Source organism: Bubalus bubalis, chromosome 20 (genome assembly GCF_019923935.1).
Source record: "Bubalus bubalis isolate 160015118507 breed Murrah chromosome 20, NDDB_SH_1, whole genome shotgun sequence".
Classification (NCBI taxonomy): Eukaryota; Metazoa; Chordata; class Mammalia; order Artiodactyla; family Bovidae; genus Bubalus; species Bubalus bubalis.
Window position 1 is genome coordinate 37,989,716 of NC_059176.1, and position 20,093 is coordinate 38,009,808.

Genomic DNA, 20,093 nt, shown 5'->3' on the forward strand with positions numbered 1-20,093 from the left:
CCATTGCTGTGACTATAGGGCCAGTTATTTACATTTATGGCAAGTATGTGCCTTCCATAAATCTAAATCTTAGTAGAGACCTTTGAAACCAGTGTGGTGATGGTCTGATCTGTTTCAGTCACGTGACCCACGAAGTGACAGAGGATTTTTCTCCTCGGGATCCAAGAACTGTTGCTGTGAAGCCAGATGGCGGGGGCTGCACTTCAGCCACACCAGCATTGCACCTACCTGAACTGGAAAGAGAAGAGGAAAAAGAAGACATTTCAGATCCTATCGACCTGAACCCCTGTAGTGCAACATACAGCAATTTAGGTAAGTGCAAATGTCATATAAGTAGTATTTAAACTTTGCCTTTTTATGTACTATCCAAATGCCATTATTTCCCTAGTGAGATGATTTTTATTGTTTCATGGTGTGAAAGTTGGAAATTGGAGTTATAAATTTTAACTTACATCAGAAAAAGTCGTGTATTTAATATGTACTAGGCATGTATTAAACACATTACTATGAGTTCTGTGTCATGCACTAAGAGTTTAACATGGTCCCTGCCATGAGAGACTCACCTGGCGGGAAAGAGATTAGTTAATGACTTCAGTATAATAGGATAAGTGCAGTGATAGAGAATACACACAGAATATTTTTTGTATTACATTGAGGAGGGTGTCAAAAGATGCCTTCCTGGAGATACTTCCTTATTGAGCTCATTGATAGAGGGAAAGAAGAGTGTTCCAACCAGAAGCAGCAACATGAGCAAAAAGCAAGGAGATGTGTAACAGCTTGGAACATGTGGACATCACAGCCACTTAGCGTAGCTGAAGTGTGCACTGGAGAGTTAGACAGGGTCATGCATTTCAGGCTAAAACCTAGTTTTTTTGGGTTTTGGCTGTTTGTAGTATTGAATTATTAAAAGGTTTTAAACAGAGGAATGACATGACTAGATTTGTGTTTTAGAACATCCACTGCAGTCTGCCATGTGAGGATGGATTAGAGGTGAATTATTTGGTAGCAGAAAATATGGTAGTTGGGTACTATTGCAGGACCACAGAAAAGGATGAGAAAGAAAGGCCTCAACTAAGATAATGAGAAGGGGAACAGTGGACAGATTTAAGAGATATTTGAGAGGTAAAATACCTTGGTAGTTACCTGGATGTGAATGATATAAAGAATCTATAATATATCCCAGATTTCTAACTTGGTGCTAGAGGACTCAAAGAGGTAAGATCCCAATTATTGGAGGTGTTTAGGCAGAGCCTGAGGGATCATCTTTCAGAGATGCAGTGAAGGAGAATCCTGCACTACAAACAGGGTTAAACTAAATTATCTCTAATGTACCTGTTAATGCAAAGATTCTTCCACTTTGAAATCATCTTCACTCTTCTTTCTTGAGTGCCCAGTGACTTCTGATCACACTTTCTCCCCTCCTTGAGTGTCACAGAGTTTCCTTCCTTCTGAAAAGCAAAGCTTGAGGCTGGACAAGGATTTCTTAGTCCTCTTCTCCCATGAAGTCAGGAGAGATGAGTAGCATGAGTTCGACTGCCACATGCATGGCACTAGTAAGATTCTTATGGGCTACTGGCCAATTCTTCTGTCTAGTTTCTCACCTCCTTTCTTTGTCTTTTTTCTCTAGCAGGTTCTTGTAAGGAAAAACCATTCTAAGATCAGCTAGTGTACTTGGAAATAAGGGCATCTTAATTGGAGAAGGAAATGGCAACCCACTCCAGTGTTCTTGCCTGGAGAATCCCAGGGACAGGGGAGCCTGGTGGGCTGCCGTCTATGGGGTCGCACAGAGTCAGACACGACTGAAGCGACTTAGCAGCAGCAGCAGCAGCAAGAAGACCGAAAGGTTAGATAAAACTAGGAGAAATGCTTTACTGTGTCCTTTTGGGAAACTCAAATCATAACAACCCACATGCAGCTGAAAACACATTCCATAAGGAGAAGACTTCCATTCTAAGTTCCCAAAGTATTCTGTGATTTGTGGTTGGGGGAGAGTACACTCTTGCAGTTTACCCAAGCAACCATCTTGGATACCATCTTCTAGTGGGAATAGATTTTATAGTCACAGAGCTTATTGAACTTTTCCCATTCTTTTACATTTTATGAAACATTAAAAAATGAGAATTTTATTTTTTATTTACTATATACCCTCAGCATATATATCAGGAATTACATTTCAGACATTCTTACTGCACCAAAATTTCTTTCATGGTGTCCTCAGTAAATATATGCAAACTTTTACTGATTGTGTGTTATCTTATGGAATCTTTTCTTTAAAAATATCCATTAGCCCGCATCAGTTAAAGTTAACTATTTTATCTTATTATCTTCTCAGTTATATAGATTTTTAGAAAAATAGAGCATTACTTTCATGAATATGCCAAGTGCCTTACATATATTAACTCATTTAATCCTCACAACAACCTTGGGAATTATTATCTCCATTTTTCAGATGAAGAAAGTACATCAGAGTACATTACCCAAAGTCACAGAACCAGTAAGGACTGAATCAAGATTGGAACCCAGTTTGTCTATATTACTAGACTAAAATGAGTATAAACACTAAATTCTTGAAAGATACTGAAAGGCTGCAAGTGTTTCCATTTTTAAATCAACCACTTTGAGAGACAAACTTTAAGACATTTTTTGTAAAAGATTTGATTAGAGTACAAAAATACCAAGTTACAGATGCCCCATCAGAAAAATAACTTTCTTTCTACCTGTTGCTTTACTTTTAAAAGTATGTGATGCTTATAAAATGTTGCCTAGCCTTCCTTAAGTACTTAAGTGGCAATGCTTGACTCCATAGGATATGGTACATGGTTTTACTATGTAAGTACAATAATAACTGAATAATAGATAGAGTTGGCTCCGTCAGTTCTACAAACTGGTAAGGTTTTTGTTGTTGTGTTGGTATTGCTAGTTTTCCTAATGGAAGAGTATTTTAGGTGGCATCTGGAACTTACCTTTTTTAATATTTTCAATAAATCATTTGCATGAAGTTTTAAACTATCCCTTGGAGTAATTTCTTAGGATTTGATGCCTTGGTAGCTTTAAAAAAAAAAAAAAGAAGTTATGTGTTTTAAGACCAAAAGGAAACAAAACCTCTTAATGTAATAACTTCACATCCTTTTAAAGATTCTAGAATCACTCCACAAACACATCTTTCTTTCTTGTTTTTTCCTTTTTTCTTAGTCTTCTTCTTTAAAAAAAAAATGAATCAGAGAACATAGGATCTGATGTAAGAAACTGACAGAGGGAAGTTAAGGATTACTGTAATGTTTTGCTATGGAATTTATTTCTGAAAACTGCATTGTTAAAAGTAGGCTTAGGAAGCAGTGTTGTGCTTTTTTTTTTTTTTTTTTTTCCTTAGTAGGAAAAAACATAGGTTTGGGGGAATCAGACAAGTTTGGGTTCTTATGACAGCTGTATCACTGCCTGCCTGCATGACTGTGGGTCAGTTATTTACCATCCTTGAGCTTCAATTTCCTCATCTGACATGAGAGAATTAGTAGCATCTGCTTTGTAGGGCTGATGGCAAAAGAAGTGCTTGGTTCATAGAAGAGCTTAATAATTGTCAAGTTCCCTTATTTCTACCCCAAAATATACTGCTGCTTTCATTTGTCAATATGTTTGATGTGCTAGCCAGAAAATGTAGAATAAAGTAGAAATAATCTTAAATGTTTATTAGAAATGTTGACTAAATGGAGCAACAAAATGTAAGTCCAAAAAGCTGTGAGCTGCCTGTGCAACTGATGACGGAGAGAGTGAAACGTAGTGAGGAGACAGGACCCCCGAGGTGGCCAGTGGGGGCCAGAGGAGATGTGACAGATAACAGCGATGGACTGCAGCAGGCCTGGTGCCCCAGGGTCTGCTCGTTGTGGCAAAACAGAGGGCCATGGCAGACAGAGAAGGAAAAATATCATATCGCATCCCTTATATGTGGAATCTGAAAAGAAATGGTACAAATGAGCATATTTACAAAACAGAAACAGACTTAGAGAATGAGCTTAGGGTTGCCAGAGGGTGGGGATGAGTAGGGGAAAGGGTCATTTGGGAGTCTGGAATGGACACGTACATGTGCTGTACTTAAAGTGGATAACGAACAAGAACCTACTGTATAACACATGGACTCTACTCAGTGTTATTTGGCAGCCTGGATGGGAGGGGAGGTTGGGGGAGAATGGATACATGTATATATATGGATGAGCCCCTTTGCTATACTCAAAATAAAAAGCTTAAAAAAAACAAAAGGGACATGGTTTGAACTTGTTCTGTACTTCTCACATTTCTTAGATAGTTCTGAAAACTAATAAATCAAAAAACAACAACAGCAACAAAAAACAGCTGGACTGGAATAGGCCTTGATTGTTGTTGTTGATGTTTAGTCACTAAGTCATGTCCAGCTCTTTTGTGACTCCATGGACTGTAGCCCACCATGCTCCTCTGTCCATGGGATTTCCCAGGCAAGAATACTGGAGTGGGTTGCCATTTCCTTCTCCAGGGTATCTTCCTGACCCAGGGATTGAACCCGTGTCTCCTGCATTGGCAGGCAGATTCTTTACCACTGAGTCACCTGGGAAGCCCAGACCCTGATTACCCTACTTCAGAATCTCCCCCTAGACCTCCACCCTTGGGACAGCTTCCTTTCTCCATAGCTTTCTTTCTCCACAAGAACTGTTGTGCTTCAACTATTCCTACAAAACGCTACTGACTTATGCAAACCATTTGTTTTTTTATCTCAGAGATCCTTCTCCAGGGTTAATTCAGCTGCCTTTTTTTCTCCTTAACATAAATAAAGCAAACTTTATTTTGTTTATAACTGGGTTAATTATTAGATTTTAGAGCTTTACTGTACAGCATGGTAGCCACTAGCCACAGATGGCTATTTAAAATTAAATTCATTAAAATATAGATAAAAAGTCAGTTCCTCAGTCTCACTAACAACATTTCCAGTGTTCAGTAGCCACATGTGGCTAGTAATTACTGTATTCAGCATGCGGATACAGGACGTGTTTATCATCACAGGAAGTTTGACTGGACAGCACTGATTTAAAGAATTTGTTATTTGGTGGATTTGTATTGTGTTCTGCAGGCACAAAAATCATGATTGGCTTTTGTGCACTCGACAGGTCCTTAGGAAGGTTGCCCCTTGCAAAGTGATGGTTTTCCTCTGGGTGACGGTGACGTGAAATCACCGAACACACTGACCTATCACACCTTAATACCCCAAGCTGAATTTAGCAGGGTATCTGCCATTCAAAATGATTTCCTGAAGAAGTGATAGGAAGTTTTTTTTAATCAGACCTTCAACATTTCCACCATGTTTCTTATGTCTATCTCAGAGTGTCTAGAAGAATTATCACTATATTTTTATGTGGTGCACTTGGCTTCTTTATCAGCCCACTAAAATCAGGAGCTTGTAATGACTTCTACTCTGCTGGAAATTAGTTGGTGACTTTAGCTCTCCTTCACTCACTTTGTAACTAAGTACTCTAGACATTACTTTTTTAGAGAGATCTTTCCAGTCTCCCTTTACTGGACAGAGTTTTGGCCTGTTCCTCCTTCTTTATGCCTACAACCTAACACGTTATCTAAAACACATAGAAGGTGCTAAGAACACGTTTGAATGAATGTGTCAAAAATGACTTAGCATTTGATTTTGTAAGATTCAGTTTACAGAAACTGAGCTCTCCTGAGGAAAGTTCATATAGGAAAATTTCAAGTCCTATTTTATATGTTCCATTTATCAGCTAGCTCTTTTTTCTAAAATGAGACTCGATCAGGGGTTTCCCAGTTAAGGAATTATGTAAGCCATACCTCAGTTTGGGGCTTCTCTGATAGCTTAGTTGGTAAAGAATCCACCTGCAATGCTGGAGACCCCGGTTCAATTCCTGGGTCAGGAAGATCTGCTGGAGAAGGGATAGGCTACCCACTCCTGTATTCTTGGGCTTCCCTTGTGGCTCAGCTGGTAAGGAATCCGCCTGCATTGCAGGAGACCTGGGTTTGATCCCTGGGTTGGGAATAGCCCCTGGAGAAGGGAAAGACTACCCACTCCAGTACTCTGGTCTGGAGAATTCCAAGGACTGTATAGTCCATGGGGTCGAAAAGAGTTGGACATGACTAAGCAACTTTCACTTTCATACCTCAGTTTCCTTTCCATGTGAAACTGTTCACGTTCCTCATCTGACTTACGTAGAACATCTTCTTAAGGCTGCACCTATCAAACACTGAAAGAAAATGCTTAAAAGGCTGCTATCCCCAGAAATTCCTTTGGCAATGTATTGACCGTCAGTGTGAAATTTTAAAGGTTAGTTATACTTAAAGGAATGTCATTACATCGCCAGCCTTGTTGTGCATGCATGCCTGCTCAATAGCTCAGTTGTGTCCAACTCTTTGTGACTTCATGGACTGTAGCCCACCAGGCTCCTCTGTTCATGGAATTTTCCAGGCAAGAATACTGGGGTGGGTTGCCATTTCCTACTCCACTTGATGTTGTAATTATGGAGTAATGTCATCATAAATGGCAGCTTTAAAAAAAAATCGTTCTGAAGAATATATTACCATTCATTCATTTACTCAACTAATAATTATTGAGGCATAACAAATAATTCTGTGGGCCAGACATTATGCCACATAATACAAAGTTAATTATTTGAACCAAAGATTAAAGAATTGCACATTTTTAGATTATCTGGATATTTTTTAAAAAGTAAGAGTGACAGCTTTGAACATTTGTTTGTGCATTTGTTGTACTTCCTAAAAATGTAATTATCTCTATTTAAAAAGAAACCATAGGCTGTGTTCCTATCTTTTAAGTTGGCTGCATTCACAATTTAAAAATAGTTTCCCAAGTGTACTGGAATTTGTTGGCAGAGTACAATATTTAAATTACATAGATAACTTACCCCCAAATAAATAATCTCTTGTTCTTGGAGAGGTTCTCACTAATGCAAGCTTTAAAAAACTGAGTCTGTCAGCTGCTACACCACTGACATTCTTTTAAAGTGGTCCCTGCATCACTTTATTTGAAGCTAAGCCCGAGCCTGGAGTGATCCTGAAGCTTTGTTTCATCATTTGGCGTGAAGTTGATGTCCCCTGTGGTTTGCCAGTTGGTGCCTACATTTAACTGTGCTGGAACCTAGCACAGTGGTAATGCCCAGGTAGCTTAGGATCCTTCCTCCTAAGCTGCTGAGGCCTACTGCCAGGGGTGATGCAGTGAGTGCTGGAGCCAGTCAAGAAGAGGCCACTCATCGGACAAGGCTGGTGCCCAGTGTGTGTGGCATCTATTTCCAGGGCACCTTTCCCAGTTAGTGATGACCGTCTCTTCTGTTGTCCTCTCCCTTCCTGTTCTCATCAGTGTTGTTTGTCATGAGCCCTGGGAAAAGATTCAGGATGAAGACTGAAATTACAGTTTAAGTAGAAAAGTATATTCCACTTCTTTTGGCTTTAACACTTGCATTTGTTGAGTGCCAGTTGTCTCCTGCGAACCAGGCGAGGCACTGGGAATACTAGTGCATATTTAAAGGGTCAGTGAAAGCCCCTGCCTGGGATGGTCTCAGAGAAGGTCACTCGTTTTAAGTTCAAAAGAGTAGCTATTTGGCAGACTAACAAGGGAGAACATTCCACGTAGAAGGAAGAGTATACACAAAGGCCTGAAGCTTGATAGAAAAATGAATGTTTGGTTAACTACAAGTACTTAATTAAAGATAGCTAAAGTGCTGAGTGAGGGAGGCAGAGTTGGCAAAATGGGGCAGAGTGGAAAAGCAGGGCCAAATCATAAATGGTATGTATGTATCACAGTGAGTGTATCTTTTTCAATAGGAAATGGAGAGCCGCGCGATCAGGATTTCTTAAAGATCATTCTGGAAGCTACTTACAGGATGACTTGAGGCAGGGAGACTGACCAGGAGACCATGACATTCCTGTCTTACTGGGATAAGGAGCTAATTGTACTCACAAACACACTGTCTCTGTCTAAATGGGTCCATTCTTAAGTGCCTTTAATGCCTGGCACCCTGAGATGATAGTCATTGTCAGGTTTTAAGCAAACATTTGTTGTGATTTTTCCCAAGTGTGTCTTCAAATGATGGTGCCTTACAGTAGATCTCTATTGATGTAATTATTATTTTGAGTTTTTCACTGTATAATCATCTTTAAAATGTTGATATTTAGAGATAATAGTTTTCTTATTTCTTTTCTATTGTTAAACCAATTGTGTAAGTTTTTAGAGCCCATATCAATTATTTTCCTTCTTGAGGAGTTTTAAACATCCTTTTTGCTTCTTTGAAGTAGTGTCAGTAAATTATTGCTTTTTAATCCATCTTTCATCATTTGCTTTTCAGAAAGTGATATAAGGCCTTATTTGTCAGTCTGAAGACATTTTTAAGTGAAGAAAAAATATAAAGATAGAGTTTAGAAACTCAAAAAGAAAGGAAAGTAGGGATTGAGTATGGTTTTGTCAAACATATTTGTCCAAAAGAACATTTTAGTCTATAGCAAGGCAAGATTTAGAACACATTCTTTTTTTTTTCTTTTTTTTTTTTTTCCTGTTTAGAGAGCTGGCATGCCACAAAAATGTAGAGTATGTGATGTTATATCAAGCCTGCTGAAAGCTGAGCTTAGTGTCTGGTCCCAGAGGCTTGAGAAGAATGTACAGGATTAAAAGTTTAAAATAAAAACAGCTAAGATACCAAGCTTTTAAAACATTGACCCAAATGATTGGAATTCAGTTAGGAGAACTTGTTCTTCTCAGAAGAAAAAAAACTTAGGACACTTTCAGACTTGGGCAAGTGCCTTGACCTTGCATGGGCTGTAAAATGTTCACGGTTTCATTTGGAATGCAAATGTTTCTGATTCCCATGTGGAAATCTTAGCTCCCAGGAGATCATGTCCCACTGTTTGGAGAGAGAAGCCACTATTAATTATCTTTATTTCCTTGCTGCCTTGCCTGCCCATTTTCGTTTTGGAATGATGACCACCTCTGCTGACACTGTCCTTCAGTCTGGCAGCTGTTTCTTGCACACCTGCTGCGTGTCTCACAGCGCACCAGAGGTTCCAAGGGAATGTAAAAAAGACAATAATACACACGATATAAAAAGCTAAAAATGCTATCATAAAGTGAAAAGTGGTAAGAGAACACAGAAGAAGAAGTGATGGCTCCCCACTTGCGGGTGGGGAGTAGAGAGGAGGGATGGCTTCAGTAGAGATGGGGCTCCCTTGGTGGCTCAGATGGTAAAGAGTCTGCCTGCAATGCAGGAGACCTGGGTTCGGAAGCTCCTCTAGAGGAGGGCATGGCAACTCACTCCAGTGTTCTTGCCTGGAGAATCTCCATGGACAGAGAAGCCTGGTGGGCTACAGTCCGTGGGGTCACAAAGAGTGAGACACAACTGAGTGACTAACGCTTTCAGTTTCACTTTAGGATGGAAGAACATCTTTACTAAGGCAGAGATATAAAAGTAAAAACAGGGAACCTATTAAAAGAGTAGGAATTGAGTGATTCTTATGGGAACGTTGATGAGAAATAGTGACAGATAAGACTGATAGCTTTGCCCAACTTCCTGAAGAGTTCAGACTTTATTCTGAAGGTGGTGGGAAGTGGCATGATCAGCCCTTTTGCACCTCCTCTGATAAGCGTGAAAGAGCTGCTGATGGTGTTAGACCTTGCCTCACCTGTCATTTCTGAGGTAATTTAAAAGAAAAGGAAAAAGAAAGCACTTTTGGAATCCTTCATTCCTTCTGTTTTCATGACTGTTCTTATTTAGAAAAAAAATGGAAAGAAAATGGCCATCCCATAAAGATTCTCACGGGAAGGAGAGAGAATAGGTTCATGTTTCTAGGTTTTGCTTTTTGTTCATTATTAATTCATTCCTTCCATTCCCCCCTCAGCCAGACTCTTTGCTTTGTCCTGGGCTATAAATGAGCCAAGTGTCTGCCCTCAATGATTACACCCATGGGGAATTCATAAAGGGACACAAGTCAAGTATTCTAAGTGCTTAAGACAGAAATGTTCACATAATACATCTGAGGTCCCCAGGAAGGAGAGGTCAATTTTGCAATTTTGAAGTGGAGTAAGAAATATTCCTCAGAGGCAGAACATTTAAAGATGAGTGGAGAGAGAAACCATTCCCAGAAGAGGGTCACCAAGAGAACAGACACAGAGCATGAAGTAGCCAAGAGTGCTGGAGAAACCACAAGCAGTTTGGTAGCTCTGGTTTAGGACACACGGGAAAATGCTGTGAGAGAAACAGAACAACCAGGGCTGGGTCATAAGAGGCTTTCTTTCTGTGCTGAAGCAACAAAACTCCATCCTCGGGATCAAGTCCAAATTCTCAAGGACAGAATTTTTGAAGTACAGGAGGAGTGCCATGATCAGATTTGGTGTTTGAATCAAGTCTCTAATGGTTAGTGTGGTGCAGGAAGGAAAACTGGAGACAGTGGTTTCAGAAGACTGCCACAGTAGTCAGGCCAGGAAGATAAGCTGCTGGTGCAGTTCACCGCTTCTAACCTCCGGCATCTTCTGAGTCAGCAAATGGAAAATGAAGGCTTGTTACAAAGCCTGTTTCTGTCATCTTGTAAATGAACTATGGTTCTGACTTCACACATTAGCTGAGGCAGAATAGGGCTGGGACAGCACCAGGAGGGAGGCCTCACCATCACAGGAAGAGTTTAATAAATGCCAAGCCCCTACATCTTTTGTGATGTTAACAGCACAGAATAATGGGAAGATATGACTGAAAACTGAATTTATGATGGTTTCTAAGACTGAATTGTTGATTTGCTTTAATATTTAGATACAATTTATATACCATAAAATTCACCCTTTTTGAGTGTGCAGTCCAATGAGTTTTAGTTTATTAATAGAATTATACGATCACTACCAGTATCTAATTCCAAAACATTTTCATCACCCCAAACACAATTGTTGCTGTTTAGTCACTAAGTGTTGTCTGACTCTTTTGCAACCCCATGGACTGTACCCTGCCAGGTTCCTCTGTCCATTGGATTTCCCAGGCAAGAATGCTAGAGTGGGTTACCCATACCCTTCTCCAGGGGATCTTCCCAACCCAGGGACTGAACCTGCCCCTCCTACTTTCACAGGTGGATTCTTGACTGCTGAGCCACCTGGGAAGCCTACCCCAAACAGAAAGCCATTAACAGTTGTTTCCATTCTCCCTTTCCCCTGGCTGTGGCAACCACTAATTTGCCTTCTATCTCTATGGATTTATGTGTTTCTAAATATTTCATATGATATATGGTCTTTTATTACTGGGTTCTCTTACTTAGCATAATGTTTCTAAGGTTCATACAGATGTGTGAACACACACACATGTGTGTAGCACACATCAGGGTTTAATTTCTTTTATGGCTGAATAATATTAAGGACAAGCTGGAATCAAGATTGCCGGGAGAAATATCAATAACCTCAGATATGCAGATGACACCACCCTTATGGCAGAAAGTGAAGAGAAACTGAAGAGCCTCTTGATGAAAGTAAAAGAGGAGAGTGGAAAAGCTGGCTTAAAACTCAACATTCAAAAAATTAAGATCATGGCATCTGATCCCATCACTTCATGGCAAATAGCTTGGGAAACAATGGAAACAGTGAGAGACTATTCTCTTGGGCTCCAAAATCACTGCAGGTGGTGACTGCAGACATGAAATTAAAAGATGCTTGCTCCTTGGAAGAAAAACTATGACTGACAGAGACAACATTTTAAAAAGCAGAGACATTACTTCGCCAACAAAGGTCCGTCTAGTCAAAGATATGGTTTTCCAGTATTCATGTATGGATGTGAGAGTTGGACTGTAAAGAAAGCTGAGTGCCGAAGAATTGATGCTTTTGAACTGTGGTGTTGGAGAAGACTCTTGAGAGTCCCTTGGACTGCAAGGAGATCAAACCAGTCAATCCTTAAGGAAATCAGTTCTGACTGTTCATTGGAAGGACTGATGCTAAAGCTGAAACTCCAATACTTTGGCCACTTGATGCAAAGAACTGACTCATTGGAAAAGACTCTGATGCTGGGAAAGATTGAAGGCAGGAGGAAAGGGGACGACAGAGGATGAGATGGTTGGATGGCATCACCGACTCAATGGACATGAATTTGAGCAAGCTGTGGAAGTTGGTGATGGACAGGGTAGCTTAGCGTGCTGTAGTCCATGGGGTCACAAAGAGTCAGACACGACATAGTGACTGAACTGAATATTATGTTGTGTGGCTATGCTACATTTTGTTTATCCATTCATCAGTTGATGCACGTCTGAGTTGTTTCCACTTTGGGGCTCTTGTATGCAAATGTTGCCATGAAGATTTGAATACAAGTTCTTGTGTGGACATATGTTTTCATTTCTCTCAGATATATCCCTAGGATTAGAAATGCTGGGTCATGTGTAACTGTTTTACTTTCTGAATAACTTATAAACCTTTTTCATGGTTGCACCATTTAGATTTCCGCTAGCAATGTATGAAGGTTTGAATTTCTCCATATCTTTACTGATACTTGTTCATCTATTTTATTAAAGCTAGCTTAGTGGAGAAGGAAATGGCAACCCACTCCAGTGTTCTTGCCTGGAGAATCCCAGGGACACGGAGCCTGGTGGGCCGTCATCTCTGGGGTCGCACAGAATCGGACACGACTGAAGCGACTTAGCAGCAGCAGCAGTGGATATAAAGTGATGTCTTGTGGTTTGGGTTTGCATATACCTATGACCCACCTCCCAGAATATTGGAAATAAAAGCAAAAATAAACAAATAGGACCTAATTAAACTTAAAAGCTTTTCTGCACAACAAAGGAAATTATAAGCAAGGTGAAAAGACAGACTCCAGAATGGGAGAAAATAATAGCAAATGAAGCAACTGACAGACAACTAATCTCAAAAATATACAAGCAACTCCTACAGCTCAATTCCAGAAAAATAAATGACCCAATCAAAAAATGGGCCAAATAATTAAATAGACATTTCTCCAAAGAAGACATACAGATGGCTAACAAACACATGAAAAGATGCTCAACATCACTCATTATCAGAGAAATGCAAATCAAAACCACTATGAGGTACCATTTCACACCAGTCAGAATGGCTGCGATCCAAAAGTCTACAAGCAATAAATGCTGGAGAGGGTGTGGAGAAAAGGGAACCCTCTTACACTGTTGGTGGGAATGCAAACTAGTACAGCCACTATGGAGAACAGTGTGGAGATTCCTTAGAAATGCTGAGCATCTTTATACATGCTTTTTGGCTATTTGTATATCTTATTTGGAGTAATGTCTATGCATATCTTTTGCCTGCTTTTTTACAAAAATATTTATTTAGTTGGCTGCTTTCAATCTTAGTTGCATCATGTGGGATCGTCTGTTGCAATGCATGGGCTTAGTTGCTCCATGGCATGTGGAATCTTAGTTCCCCAACCAGGGATTGAACTCACATCCCTTTCATTGCAAGGCAGATTCTCAACCACTGGCCCACCAGGGAATTCCCACTTTGACCACTTTTAATGGATCCTTTATCTTTTCATTGTTAGAGTTATTTATAAATTCTGGATACAAGTCTCTTATTGGAAATATGATTTGCTCATGTTCTCTCCTATTCTAAGGGTTATGTTTTCACTTTTTTAAAATTGACCTTTGAAGCACTAAAGTTTTTCATTTTTATGAGTTCCAATTTATTGATTTTTGGTTACTTGTGCTTTAGGTATTTTATTTAAGAAATAATTGCCTAGCCCATTTTCGAAAAACTTTACTCCTATGTTTTCTTCTAGGAGTTTGATAGATTTTGTTTTTAACATTTAGATCTTTCATATATTTTGAGTTAATTTTGTATATACTATAATGTAGGGGTTCAACTCCATTCTTTTGCATGTGGATACCAAGTTGTCCAACACCATTTGTTGAAAAGCCTCTCTTTCCCTATTGAATTGTCTTGGCATCCTTGTTGAAAATCAGTTAACTGTAAATGTAAGAGTTTATTTCTGGACTCTCAATTCTATTCCATCCATCTGTATTTCTATTCTTATGCTGGCCCCATAGTTTTTGGTTGTTGTAGTTGTGAAGTACATTTTGAAGTTGGGAAATGTAGGTTCTTTGTTCTGTATTTCAAGATTTGAGTGGGGAGAGGGCCTCCTCTAGATCTTTTGTGATTCCATATGAATTTTAGGATCATTCTGTCAATTTCTGCCAGAAAGCTAGCTGGGGTTTTGATGTGGATGACATTAAATTTTCAGAGGAAAAATTTGAGGAATATTTCCATCTTAACATATAAAGTCTGATCCATGAACATAAAATTTCTTTTAATTTATTTAGATCATTAATGTCTTTCATCAAAGTTTTTAGTGCCCAGGTAATTTTAGTGTACAAGTCTTACACTTACTTTGCTAAATATTTTTCTAAATATTTTTTGATGATATTATAAATGCAGTTGTTTTCTTCATTTAACTTTGGGATTATTCATTGCTAGTGTATGGAAATACAGTTGAGTTTTTATATTGATCATAAGTCCTGCAATCTTGCTGAACTGGTATATTCTCATTTTTGTGTGTGTGGACTCTTTAGGCTTTCCTGTGTACAAGACTATGTCATCTGTGAATAGAGATAGTTTTATTTCTTTTCCAATCTGGATGTTTTTATTTCTTTTTTTTTTTTCCCCCATAATTTCCCTGTCTAGGTTCTCCAGTACAATGTAGAATAGAAGAAACAAGAATGGGGATCTTTGTTGTTTCTGATCTTAGTGGGGAAAAACCTAGGCTTTTACCATCAAGTATGATTTAGCTCTTGGTTTTTCATAGGCGCCCTGTATCAGAATGAGGATGAGTCCTTCTTTTTCCAGCTTGTTCAGTATTTTTATCTTGATAAATATTGGATTTTATGAAATTCTTTTTCTTCTTCCATTGAGCTGACCATGTAAGGTTTTTTCCTCCTCTCTTTATTTTATTTACATTATATATGACATGGATTGGTTTTTGGATATTAAACCAACCTTGCATCTCTGGGATAAATCCAAATTTGTTGTGGTGTCTTATCCTTTTTATATGTTGCTTAATATATAAAGTTTGCTAGTATATTGTGAGGATTTCTGTGTCTAGTAATAAGGGATATTAGTGTATTGGTTTCTTTCTCTTATTTTGTTATATAGGTAATATTGGCCTATCATAGATTTCAAGTTGGTAAGTATTCCTTCCACTTCTATTTACTGGAAAAGTTAATGAAAGATTGGTTTTAATATTTCTTAATCATTTGGTAGAATTCATCCATGAAGCCGATATGGTCCTAGACTTTTCTTTGTGGGAATTTCATAAATTTCTAATTCAGTATCTTCACTTGATATAGGTACTATACAGTTTTGCCTGTTTTTCTCTTTTAGCCCTAAATATTTATTCCTTTAGTCATTCAAGAAATATTTATTAAGCATCTATTATAATTAGGCCCTGTTTCTTAACATAAAGGGTACAACAATGAGTAAAACAAATGTCCTGGCCCTCTTAGAGCTTAGCATTCTCATATTCCTTCTCTCTCTCTGTCTTATGCTGTCTATATATACATATTTTTTTATTTATATGTAATGTAGCTCAGTTCTTTGTAAAAGAATATTGCTACATGCCATTTGTGGGGAAAGAGGGTTCTTAGGTTTGCTTATATATTGTCATAGTTTATATAAACTCTTAAAGTGTTCTTGAAGTGGATTGCATGCATGGGAAATGGAGTTTAGTGTTATTATAATCACAGTTTATATTGGTGCTTCCCCTTGGCATTGCTACAAGGACATGATTTTTAGTAAAAACAAACCACCATCCTTATTCATTATCATCCTCAAAACCTTCCAGTGCCTTCCGCTCAGTCTGATCAGTAGTAAGAACATAGATTCCTAGGCCTGCTATAATAAAGTACCACAAACTGGGGGCTTAAAACGAGAGAAATTTGTTCTCCTGTAGTTCTGGCAGCTTGGAGCGGAAATTAAGGTGTTACCAAGGCCATATTCCCTCCAAGATTCTGGGTAGAATCTTCCCTTATTTCTTCTTAGCATCTGGTGGTGGCCATCAATCCTTAGCATCCCTGGCATGCAACTGCATTACTCCAAGCAATGCCTCTATGACGGCACGGTGTTCTCCCTGTGTCTTCATATGACATTTCCCCCTTCTTATAAGGACACCAGCCATATTGGATTGAGGCCTACCTTAATGACTTCATTAAGAAGTCATTGGATGCTTGATTACCTTAACGTGATTACGTCTACAAAGACTATTTTTGAATAAGGTCACATTTAGAAGTACCATAAGTATATTTTGGGGGAAAGGATGTAATTCCACCCATAATAGAGCATTATGCTTTAACTCTGAAATGTTGAGTGACTATTTCACTTCAATAACATTACTAATTTTAATAACTTTTATTAAAACTTCATGGTATATTTCTAAGTCTTTAAAAAAATAATGCCCCATCCCCATTATAAGGCCTGAAGGTATCACCGATTCATACATACGTGTTTTATCTTCTAAGCATAAATTCTGGAAAGGAAACAAAGGTGATTGTTTCTGTAACTGAAGCTTGTTGTCAGAGAAGTTCAAATGTAGCATCTCTCAGATCACAGTTTATATTCCCCCCCAAATAAAACAGAGTCATGTAAGAGTTTGTGGGTGATGTTTGAAACAGCAGTTGCCTGCTCATACACATGGTTTCCCTTACCACAATCTCAGAGGTCTTTATACATAGACCAGTTTAAGTGGTGCCTGAAGCCATCTCTGTAGGGAAATGAAATAGCATGGTTTATGAAATTGTGTTTGTTTGTTTTGGATGGAGAATGACAAGTGTTGTATACAGTATAATACAATGTAACTTTGGAACAAAGTTAAAAGAATAGAATAGTATTATCTGAGCACCAATCTAGCAGTCTCATTTGCTAATCCCGATTGTTTTTAGTAATGCTCCCAAGTATTTCTTTTTAACCTGCAAATGTTGTCCTCTCTCTTCTGTCACAGTACAGTTACGTGAGTGTACTTAGTACTCTAGTGTGGTGAATACAGCACTCTTGGGGCCAGAAGTGGAGAATCGGGATTCCTTCTTGAAAGCAAAACCCATCGCCCTGTTCCTATGGCAAGGAAATACTGAGACATTGTTCACATTTGTTGCTCCCATTAGGTCTTGAATTCTACCTTTAAATTTAGCTAATTGTTCTTTGTTTTCTTTTACCGTTCTTGAATTAAAGTGTTGACTTCTTAAATTCTTATGGCTACTACATTTATTTCTGTTTAAGTTTCAATTATGTAACCAGAACGAAAATTTTATTTAATTATTCTTTTTTTCTTCTTTCTTTATTTTAAAACAATCCAGGACAGTCTAGAGCAGCCATGATGCCTCCCAAGCATCCACGGCAGCCTAAGGGAGCTTTGGATGATGCCATCTCCTTTGGCGGGAAAACAGACCAAGAAGCACCCAACGCTTTGCAACCAACACCACCCCCACTGCCAAAGAAAATGATCATAAGAGCCAATACAGAGCCACTCTCCAAAGACCTCCAGAAGTCCCTGGAAACTACCCTTTGTGTCATGGCTAATCCCACCTACGATATCGACCCCAGCTGGGATGCCAGCAGCGCTGGCTCCTCGGTCAGCTATGAACTCAAGGGGCTGGACGCTGAGTCTTATGACTCCTTGGAGAGACCTTTGTACAAGGAGAGACGTGTGCCCTCAGCAGCAAACAGCATCTCCAGCCTAACCACTCTCAGTATTAAAGATAGGTTTTCCAACAGCACAGAGTCCCTGTCCAGCCGGCGGGGTCCCTCTGGTAGACAGGGCCGGAGTATCCAGAAGCCACAGAGACAAGCACTTTATCGAGGACTTGAGAACCGTGAAGAAGTGGTGGGTAAAATCCGAAGCCTTCACACAGATGCCTTGAAGAAACTGGCTGTTAAATGTGAAGACCTCTTCATGGCTGGGCAGAAAGACCAACTCCGTTTTGGGGTAGACAGCTGGTCAGACTTCAGGCTGACCAGTGACAAGCCATGCTGTGAGGCCGGTGATGCAGTTTACTATACAGCTTCGTACGCAAAAGATCCACTTAATAACTATGCAGTCAAGGTAAGAAAATATTATAAATCTGATTCTAATCCTCTCCAACACACTGTTATTGAGATGGGTGTGTTTTTTTTCCCCCTTTCTCCATTCAGCAAAAACTTATTAAGTATCTGCCTTACACCAGATATTGTAATAGAAGAGGCCTTAACTTATTATCTAGAGGAGAAAACAGATTTATAAAGACAGACTTATAACACAGTATACTGAATGCTAAGGTAGAAGTTAACCGAATTCTGTGGGAGCTTAGAAGGACCTTAACCCAGACTCTTGATGCTAAAAAATTCTTCTTAAAGTAGGTAATACTTGAGTGGGATTGTTGGCAAAGATTTCCTATACAAATGAGGTCTATTATGTGCCTTTCACTCTCTATGTTTCTGTCTTTATTCCCTAGCAAATAAGAGACCCTTGTCTATCTCTGCTTTCTGACTCCTCTGCTTCCAAGAGAAATGTTTTTATAGAGGAAGCTAATCAATATTTGTTGATGTACAAGGAACTTTTTCATGTTATATAATTTAATCTTCACATCAAGTTCATGGGGTTAAGATCTATTTATCCATTTGACAGGTGAGAATAAAGCTTAGGGTCACACAGCTAGCAATTAGTAAAGCTAGGATTTAAACAGATCTCTCTGGCCCCATAGCCTACACTTTTTCTGTTATGTCACATCAATTTCTTAAATGTGTATCACCCATTCCAGACAGCCCACTTATTTAAGAAGGCTAAAACTCTTAGCATCAAGAACTCTTGAGTGATTACATTCACTTTAACAGTAAGCCATAGGCTTCATCAATGTAATAACCGAAGCATGGACTTTGAAATCCCAAAGATGTAGATCAAATCCTAATTCTTCCACTTAGCTCTGTCACAAGTTACTCCTCTGAGTGTTAGTTTCCTCAGCTTTCAGTTCAGTTCAGTTGCTCAGTCGTGTCCGACTCTTTGCGACCCCATGAATCGCAGCACACCAGGCCTCCCTGTCCATCACCCACTCCCGGAGTTCACCCAGACCCACATCCATCAAGTCAGTGATGCCATCCAGCCATCTCATCCTCTGTCGTCCCCTTCTCCTCCTGCCCCCAATCCCTCCCAGCATCAGAGTCTTTTCCAATGAGTCAGCTCTTCGCATGAGGTGGCCAAAGTACTGGAGTTTCAGCTTCAGCATCATTCCCTCCAAAGAAATCCCAGGGCTGATCTCCTTCAGAATGGACTGGTTGGATCTCCTTGCAGTCCAAGGGACTTGCAAGAGTCTTCTCCAACACCACAGTAGCATCAGTTCTTTGGCGCTCAGCCTTCTTCACAGTCCAACTCTCACATCCATACATGACCACAGGAAAAACCATAGCCTTGACTAGACGGACCTTTGTTGGCAAAGTAATGTCTCTGCTTTTGAATATGCTATCTAGGTTGGTCATAACTTTCCTTCCAAGGAGTAAACGTCTTTTAATTTCATGGCTGCAGTCACCATCTGCAGTGATTTTGGAGCCTAGAAAAATAAAGTCTGACACTGTTTCCCCATCTATTTCCCATGAAGTGGTGGGACCGGATGCCATGATCTTCGTTTTCTGAATGTTGAGCTTTAAGCCAACTTTTTCACTCTCCACTTTCACTTTCATCAAGAGGCTTTTGAGTTCCTCTTCACCTTCTGCCATAAGGGTGGTGTCATCTGCATATCTGAGGTTATTGATATTTCTCCCGGCAATCTTGATTCCAGCTTGTGTTTCTTCCAGTCCAGCGTTTCTCATGATGTACTCTGCATATAAGTTAAATAAGCAGGGTGATAATATACAGCTTTGACGTACTCCTTTTCCTATTTGGAACCAGTCTGTTGTTCCATGTCCAGTTCTATCTGTTGCTTCCTGACCTGCATACAGGTTTCTCAAGAGGCAGGTGAGGTGGTCTGGTAGAATAATAATCATACCCATCTTATGGGGCTGTTTGGGTGCAAGAAAACAAAATACTTAGTGATTGGTATTCACTTCTTTCACTATCCCTTAGCTTCTTCCCTATATTGCTAAGACAGCAACCATCTTTCGA

The 20,093-nt window shown here is 39.4% G+C and overlaps 1 protein-coding gene across 6 annotated transcripts in view; it reads left to right on the forward strand.

Annotated features, from left to right (window-relative positions):
• The window catches only part of PEAK1 (pseudopodium enriched atypical kinase 1), a 309,648-nt gene that overhangs the window by 263,226 nt on the left and 26,329 nt on the right, over positions 1-20,093 (forward strand). For all 6 annotated transcript variants that reach the window (XM_025271482.3, XM_025271476.3, XM_006080702.4 and 3 more), the window contains 2 exons: positions 119-312; positions 17,320-18,065. In XM_025271482.3, coding sequence (XP_025127267.2) covers positions 119-312; positions 17,320-18,065 — 940 coding nt within the window. The remainder of the gene's footprint in view (positions 1-118; positions 313-17,319; positions 18,066-20,093) is intronic.